Consider the following 8,979-nt stretch of genomic DNA (forward strand, 5'->3'; position numbering starts at 1 on the left):
TTGAAACTTTATTGCTGGAACAGCACAGCAGGTCAGGCAGCATCCAGGGAACAGGAGATTCGACGTTTCGGGCACAGGCCCTTCTTCAGTGTGGAAACAGGCCCTTCGGCCCAACAAGTCCACACTGACCCGCCGAAGCGCAACCCACCCATACCCCTACATTTACCCCTTACCTAACACTACGGGAAATTTAGCATGGCCAATTCACCTGACCTGCACATCTTTGGACTGTGGGAGGAAACCGGAGCACCCGGAGGAAACCCACACAGACCCGGGAAGAACGTGCAAACTCCACACAGTCAGTCGCCTGAGGCGGGAATTGAACTGTGAGGCAGCAGTGCTAACCACTGTGCCACCATGCTGCTCACTGGTGTGGGCGGAGCTCATTCCACTCAGAGCCAGGGTGAGGTCGGTATCCTGGCACTTTAACAACCTGCTGCTGGAGGATGAGTGGTTCCGGAGTTCATCCCATCACTTCTGTACTGACTCGAGAAGGAAGCACAGGGGACTCCCCTCCTTGAGACTATGGTGGGATGTGGGCAAGAACCTGCGCATGCTTTCTGTCAGCAGGACGCATGGGGGTTAACGAAGAGGCAGAAATCGAGGAGTTGGAAAAGTAGGTGCTTGACCTGGAGTCATGTCTTGGGCAGCCCGAAGTGGACCAAGCCCAGTGGGAGATGTATGACGAGAAGGGGGCCATGCTTCAGGATCTGCATCCCTTTGGGTTCCAGGCTCCTAGCAACTCCTTGTGCTGCTAGCCAATGACGGATCCCTTTTCTTGGATCCAGAGGGCATCAGGCTCCCAGTGATTATTGTACCAATCTCTTCTCCAATCCGTCCAGCGAGGAAACTCTCAAAGTTCTGTGGGAGGACCTGCTAGAGGTGCCGAGAGGCTCGATGCCCCTCTGAGCTTGGAGGACCGGCCTGGTGCCCTCCAACATCTCACCGGGGCAAGTCCCAGGGCTGGACGGGCTGACCGTGGAATTTTTCAGGGCATGCTGGGACATCCTGGATGGGTGATATTGCACAGGTCCTGGAGGAATATGTCATCATCACTGTGCTACCTGAGAAGAAGGATCTTTGTTTGTTAAAGAATTGGAGTCCAGTCTACAAAATTATAGCCAGCGCACTTTCAACTCACCTTTGCATCTTACTGGACTATATGATCTACCCTGACCAGTCCTACACCGTCCCATGCTGGAGCATCCACAGCAATATTCACTTGGTCCATATTCCCAGAGGGCTGGCCAGCCCTCTTTTGATCAGGAACCGCTGTTCGACAGAGTGGATCGCGAGTATCTGTTCAGGACTCTCTGAGCTTTTGGGTTTGTGACACACTTTGTCGCCCAGATCTGACTTCTAGGAGTGTCTAGTGAAGGTTAATGGGTCCCTGATGGCACCCCTAGGCTTTGGGAGAGGAATCCCTCAGGGCTGCCCCCTATGTATCCAGCTTTATTTGCTCTGCGTGGACCCATTCCTACACCTCTGGTTTAGCTTTGTATGGGCTGGGCCTGGAGTTGCTTCTTTTGGCGTACGCTGACAATGTGCTCCTCATGTTCACAGTCCAAGCTAACCTGGGGAGGATGTGCACGTGTCAGGATGTCTGCTCAGTGGGGTCCTCTGCCAGGCACAACTGGAGTAAATGTTTGAGGCTTCTGGTTGGTCCATGGCAGATGGACCCCCTCACCCCCTGCCAGAGGAGCCCTGGTGCTTCACATGGAGTACCACTCACCACCTCTACCTGGGAGTCTGTCTTTGTCCTCTCGAGGAATCCTGGCCAGTGAATTGGAATGATTGGAAACCAAGGTGACTGCACGCCCAGTTACGTTCGGGACACCACCCATGCCTCCAACGTCTTATCTTCACTATGGAATCCAGTCCTTGTACACATTGATCTGCCACGATGAAGGCCTCCAAGCCCTTCGTTTCTTCCTCTCTTGCCATCCCAACTAGTACCCTTCCACTGTTGCACTTTTATCTGTCTGGCTGAACAGGTCCTCACCCTCAACAATTTCTCTTTCCAATCCTCCCATTTCCTTCAAACCAAAGGGGCAGCCATGGGCACCCATATGGGCCCCAGCCATGCCTGCCTCTTCATCAGGTACATGGAACAGTCCATCATCGACAGCTACACCGGCACCATTCCCCACCTTTTCCTCTGCTACATCAATGACTATATCGGTTGTACCTCGTGCTCCCATGAGGAGGTTGAACAGATCATCAACTTCACAAACACCTTCCACCCCAACCTCAAATTCACTTGGACCACCTCAGACACTTCCCTTGCCTTCCTGGACCTCTCCACCTCCATCTCCAGCAACCGACTCAACACTGATATCTTCGACAAACCCACCAACTCCCACAGCTACCTGGACTACACTTTCTCCAAACCCCCTCCTGTAAAAAACACATTATCCCTTATTCCCAATTTCTCTGCCTCCACTGCATCTACTCCCAGTTGGACCAATTCCACCCTAGAACATCCCAGATGGCCTCCTTCTTCAAAGATCGCAATTTCCCCTCCCACATGGTCAATGATGCCCTCCAGCACATCTCATCCACTGCCTGCACCTCCGCCCTTGATCCCTACTCCTCCAATCACAACAAGGACAGAAGCCCCCCTATACCTCACCTTCCACCCCACCAACATCCAGATACACTGCCACTTCTGCCACTTGCTAACAGACTCCACACTAGGGATATAGTTCCCTCCCTACCCTTAAGTGTGTTCTAGAGAGACCATTCCCTCTGCAACTCCCTTGTCAGATCCACCCCACCCCCAACAGTCTGCACCCCACTCCCAGTACCTTCCCCAGCCTATGCAAGAAATGCAAAACCTGCACCCACATCTCCTCACTCACCTCCATCCAAGACCCCAAGGGATCCTTCTACATCCGACAGAAATTTACCTGTACCTTCACACATATCATCTACTGTATCTGTTGCTCTCGATGTGGACTCATCTACATCGGGCAGACAGGACACCAACTTGTAGTTCATTTCAGAGAACATCCATGGGACACCTGCACCAACCAACCCCACCACCCTGTGGCTGAATACTTTTGACTCTCCCTCTCACTCTGCCAAAGATATGCAGGTCCTGGGCCTTCCTCACCAAACCCTAACCACCCAACACCTGGAGGAAGAATGCCTTATCTTCCACCTCAGGACCCTGCAGCCACATGGCATCAATGTGGATTTCACCAGTTTCTTCAATTCCACGCCCCCCCCATCCCAGTTCCAACCTTTCAACTCTGCACCGCCTTCATGACCTGTCCTATCTGTCCATCTTCCTTCCCACCTATCCGCTCCAGTCTCCTCTCTGACCTATCACCATTACTCTCACCCTGCATCTATTTATTATATTCTCAGCTATCTTTACCCTCAAGCCCCACATCCTCCCATTTATCTCTCAGCTCCCCTGGCCCACAAGCCTCATTCCTGATGAAGAGCTTATGCCCAAAATGTCAATTCTCCTCAGATTCTGCCTGACCTGCTGGGCTTTTCCAGCTCCACACACTTGACTCTGATCTCCAGCATCTGCAGTCCTCACTTTCTCTTAGTTAGACCATAACATCTGTTCCATGACTCTATAACTCTGATCTTAACCTTTGCCAATGTATTCTCCTTTGTATGATTTGTTAAATTTAATCTCAATGTTTGTACTGGAATTAGAATTCCTGCTAATTGTTTCTAATATATTAAACTCTTTTCTATTAGAATCAACATTGCCTGTTTGCAAATTTCAAAAATGCAAATTGACTGAATTCTTAAGGAAAAGGCATCCGAAACTAAATGATGCTTGCTTGGCAATATTATTTGCCAACAGAATCCTGGAGGAATGTGATGGAAACATTTTAGGCAGGTAAGTGTTAAAAGTTGAGAAAAGCTGCTTAAAGATAACAATCCAGAAAGAGCACATTCTAGTGAATGGTGGATATGACGCTGACATCAAACCTGATGGTCCAATAGGAGGTCCTTCAGCTTAGAAACAAGCTACTTTTTTGAGAGAGAGAGAGAGAGCGAGGTGTCTCATGATGGAGGCAACTTTCTTCAAGTTTGTTAACTTCAACACAGGTACACTCCAGGGACTGGAAGAGGGAGTGGAAAATTTACAAGATTCACAGTTGGTCTTTCTGTTTCTCTGTGTCTTAACAATGTGAGCATTGTTCATCTACTTCTGAGTTTCTGCACAAGTGGATACAATATATCCCTGTTCTTTCTAGTTCAAGTGACATGTTAGTTTCAGTAAAAACTTCCAAAAAAGGCAGAATTCATTTAAAATGCATTAGAAATGTGTTCTGGCACTTTATAATTTCTATTCCCAACACAAACGTATCCAAACAGTGCATTCCACTAATTTATTCCAGTTCAAATCCTCATTACCTTGAATGTATCCAAGTTCTTTGTTCTAACATCTTTATTGATAAGGAAGATGTTAGAAGCTATCACAGATGTTAAGCTACCTGGCCTGTAGGTTTTGTGCTTCTTCTCTCCCTTTTTCAAATAAAAGAGCTACATTAGCTATTTTCCAATCTAAATATATCTTCCCTGAATCTAATGAGTTTGGGAAAATTAAAACCAATGCATCAATTATCTCACTAGCTTTCAAGATCCTAGGATAAAATCCATCCGGATCTGGGGAGTTGTCGACTTACTGTTCCAACTCAAATAGTACTCAGAACTCCTTCCCTGGTAAACTGTCATTACCTTGAGATCCTTCCTCGTTTTCAATTTCTCATCTACTCTTTCCAGGACGTTACTTGTTTCCTCTCTGGAGAAGACTGACACAAAATATCTGTTCAGGTCTCTCAAGTCTCCTTAACCTCCACTAAGAATTCTCAGACTCCATTTCTATCAGAACAAATCTCATCTTTTAAAATTATTTTTTCAATATCTGAAAACAACTCATTTTATATTTTTGGCTAATTTTCTCTTGTACTCTGATCTTTCTTTCATTATTAAGCTTTTAGTAATTTGTTGCTGTAGTTTATATTTTCTCCAATTATCTGACTTGCCACCTATCTTTGTACAATTATGTCTTTTCTTTGATACAATCTTTGACTTATTTTTAATTAACCACAGATGCTGGATCCATCCTTTTGAATTTTTATTGTTGGTTGGAGTGTATCTATTCTGCGCTTTCTGAAATATCCCATTAAATGTTTGCCAATGTACCTCTATTAGCCTACCCATGAATCTAAATTGTCAGTTCACTTTTGTTAGTTCTGCTTTCATGCCCTGATAACTGCTCTTGTTTAAATTCAAAATGACACTCTTGGACTGACACCTCTCCCCCTTGGACTGACTGTAAAATGCAATCACATTAAATCAACTATAATTGTATCGAATGGTGGAGCCATTCTGGAATCCTGTGTGCCAGAAGGATTGTTGCTAAGTCCTCTGCTTTATGTCATTTATATAAAGTAATTTGGGTGCGAATATGGGAAATATGATTAGCAAGTTTGCAGATGACACCAAAATTGGTAATGTAGTGGACAGTGAAGAACGTTATTTCAGAGTACAACAGGACCTTGATTAGATCAGCCAATGGGCTGAGGATTGGTAGATGGAGTTTAATTTAGATAAATGTGAGGGGGTGTTGCATTTTGGTAAGGTAAATCAGGGCAGCTCTTAAATACTTAATGGCAGGGTCCTGGGGAGTTTTGCCAAACAAAGACTTTGTGTTGTAAGTTCATTGTTCCTTGAAGTTGGAGTCACAGGTAGATAGGGTAGTGGTGAAGGCATTTGGTAAGCCTGCCTTTCTTGGCTAAAGTAATGAGTATAGGAGTTGGGAAGAAAGTGAGGTCTGCAGATGCTGGAGATCAAAGTTGAAACTTTATTGCTGGAACAGCACAGCAGGTCAGGCAGCATCCAGGGAACAGGAGATTCGACGTTTCGGGCACAGGCCCTTCTTCAGGAATGAGCAGAACAGAAACAGAATCCCCAAGTGGAAAATGAAGTGTTGTTCTTTGAACTTGCGTTAAGGAACACTGCAACAGATCTGGGACAGAAATGTTGGTGTAGGAACACAGTGGTGTGTTGAAGTGGAGGCAGTGGGAAACTCTGGGTCATGTTTTACAGACAGAGTGTAGGTGTTCAGCAAAGCGGTCATCAAATCTGTGTTTCATCTCCCCCGATATACAGGAGACCACATTCTGAGCAGTGAATGAAATAAATGAGTTGAGAGAAGTGCAGGTAAGCTGCTGCTTCACCTGGAAGGTGTGCCTGAGGCCTTGGATACTGAGGTTGGAGGAAGTAAATCGGCAAGTAAGTCACCTTGTGCAAGACCAACCCCTTCCCACAAACGTCACTTCAATATATTACCACCTTTCCTGAGCTGTTAACAGTTCTGATGAAGAATCGCCAGACTCGAAATATTATCTTGCTTTCGATCTGACAAGGGAGTCGCGGAGGGAGTGGTCTCTACGGAAAGCTGATAGGGGAGGGGAGGGAAATATATCCTTGGTGCTGGGGTCTGTTTGGAGGTGGCGGAAGTGACGGCGGATGATGCGCTGTACATGGAGTTGGGAAGTCATGTTGCAGCTTACAGAACATCGCTGAGGCCACTTTTGAAATACCTCATTCAGTTCTGGTCTCCCTGTTATGGGAAAATTATTGTTAAACCTGAAAGATTTCAGAAAAGATTTACAAGTATATTACCGGGGTTGGAGGGTTTGAGCTATAGAGAGAGGCTGAATAGGCTGGGCTATTTTCCCTGGAGTGTTGGAGGCTGAGGGGTGACCTTATAGAAGTTTATAAAATCATGCGGGACATAGATAGGGTAAATAGACAGCGTCTTTTCTCTGGGGTGAGGGAGTCCAGAACCAGAGGATGTATGTTTGAGGTGAGAGGAAAGATTTAAAAGGGACCTTAAGAGCAACCTTTTTACGCAGAGGGTGGAGCATGTAAGGAATGAACTCCTAGAGGAAGTGGTGGAGGCTGGTATAATTACAACATTTAAAAGGCATCTGGATAGGTACATAAACAGAAAGGGTTTAGAAGGATTGGGGCCTCATTCCTGATGAAGGGCTTTTGTCTGAAACGTTGATTTTCCTGCTCCTCGGATGCTGCCTGACCTGCTGTGCTTTTCCAGCACCACACTCTTGACTCTAATCTCCAGAATCTACAGTTCTCCTTTTGCCATATCCTTCTAAACATTTCCAATCCATGTATTTGTCCAAATTTCTTTTAAATGTTGTTAATGTACCTGCCTTAACCACTCCTGCTGGCAGCTCATTCCCTTTGTGTACTCCCCTCTGTGTAAGAAAGTTGCCCTTCAGGTTCCCTTTTATTCTTTCCCCTCTGACCTTAAACTGATGCCCTCTAGTCCTCAATTCCCCAATCCTAGGAAAAAGACTGAGTGCATTCATCCTATCCATGTCTCTCATGATCTTATACATTTCAATAAGATTCCCTCTCAGTTTCCTATGCTCTAAAAAAATAAGTCCTAGCTTGACCAACCTCTCCCAATAGCTCAGATTGTTGAGTCCTGCAACATCCTTGTAAATTTCTTCTGCACTCTTTCCAGTTTAATAATATCCTTCCTGAAGCAACATGATCAAAACATGATGCAATACTCCAAGTGTGGCCTACTAATGTCCTGTACAACTGCAACATAACTTCCCAACTTCTATACTCAATACCCTGACTGATGAAGGCCACTGTGTCAAAAGCCTTCTTCACTGCCCTGTTGACCTGTGACTCCACTTTCAGAGAACCATGCACCAGGACTCCAAGGTCCCTCTGTCCTATTTCACTCCTTAAGGCCCTACCATTCACCATGAAACTTTTACCTTGATTTAACTTATGCAAGACCTCACGTTTATCTATATTAAACTCCGTTTGACATTTCTCGACCCACTTCCCCAGTTGATCAAAGTCCTGCTGCAATTTCTGACGACCTCCTTCACTGAAATATTACGTATTTTAGTGTCATCGGCAGAATTACTAATGTCTTGTACATTCTCATCCAAATCATTGCTGGACAACTCTAAGACTCTGTGATCCCACTGAACCAAACCTAACACCTAAATTCTTAACTTATTATGTTTGAACCATCAACAAAGGAAAATATACAGTACTATCGTCCTTGTAATTCCTCGTGGGATTTTGGCATTTCTGGCATGACCAGCATTTACTAAACACAACTAATTCGGAAGGTGATGTTGAGATGTTTGAACTGTTTGTATGGTGATGCTACTGTCACATGGCTGTTAGAGAGAGAATTCCAGGATTTTGACCCATAATTGATGAAGTGACAACAATACATTTCCCACTTCGGATGGCCTGTGAGTTACTGGGGAGTTTGGAGTTGATGATGTTCCCATTCACTTTCACTGTCGGCCCTTGAACCTTTCAGATTTTTCAGATTTGTGAGGTGATCAAATTATGGCAAGATATTGTGATGCATCATGTAACTGATGCACACAAAATGGTAGGTGACGCTTTCAGTGGCTGAAGGATAGAATTAGCTTGGATGGTTTCAATGATCTTTTCTCAACTTTCTTTTGTATGTACCTAACCTTAGACAATTAAGATTGTGAGAGTTGGAATGCAAGTGGAGAATGGTTACAGCACCGAGAAAACATTTAAAAGACACATGGATAAGTACATGAACTGGAAAGGTTTGGAGGGATATGGGCCAGGAGCAGGCAGGTAGGACTAGTTTAGTTTGGGATAATGTTTGCATGGACGGGTTGGACCGAAGGGTCTATATCTATGCATTATGACTTGGTGACTCCATAACCTTCGGTCCACGTCCCCCCTACAATCTACCCTCCCATCCTGGCATCTTCCCCTGCCACCGCAGGAATTGCAAAACCTGCGCCCACACCTCCTCCCTCACCTCCATCCAAGGCCCTAAAAGAGCCTTCCACATCCATCAAAGTTTTATCTGCACATCCACCAATATCATTTACTGTATCCGTTGCTCCCGATGCGGTCTCCTCTACATTGGGGAGACTGGACGCCTCCTAG

At 45.5% G+C, this 8,979-nt stretch overlaps 1 protein-coding gene across 1 annotated transcript in view; it reads left to right on the top strand.

The window, feature by feature from the left end:
- Positions 1–8,979, top strand: part of LOC122558521 (adhesion G-protein coupled receptor G2-like) — a 139,002-nt gene that overhangs the window by 39,175 nt on the left and 90,848 nt on the right. Inside the window, exon 4 of the mRNA XM_043707200.1 lies at positions 3,721–3,865. Within this exon, the coding sequence (XP_043563135.1) occupies positions 3,721–3,865 (145 nt within the window). The remainder of the gene's footprint in view (positions 1–3,720; positions 3,866–8,979) is intronic.

The sequence above is a fragment of the Chiloscyllium plagiosum genome, chromosome 17 (genome assembly GCF_004010195.1).
Source record: "Chiloscyllium plagiosum isolate BGI_BamShark_2017 chromosome 17, ASM401019v2, whole genome shotgun sequence".
Lineage (NCBI taxonomy): Eukaryota > Metazoa > Chordata > Chondrichthyes > Orectolobiformes > Hemiscylliidae > Chiloscyllium > Chiloscyllium plagiosum.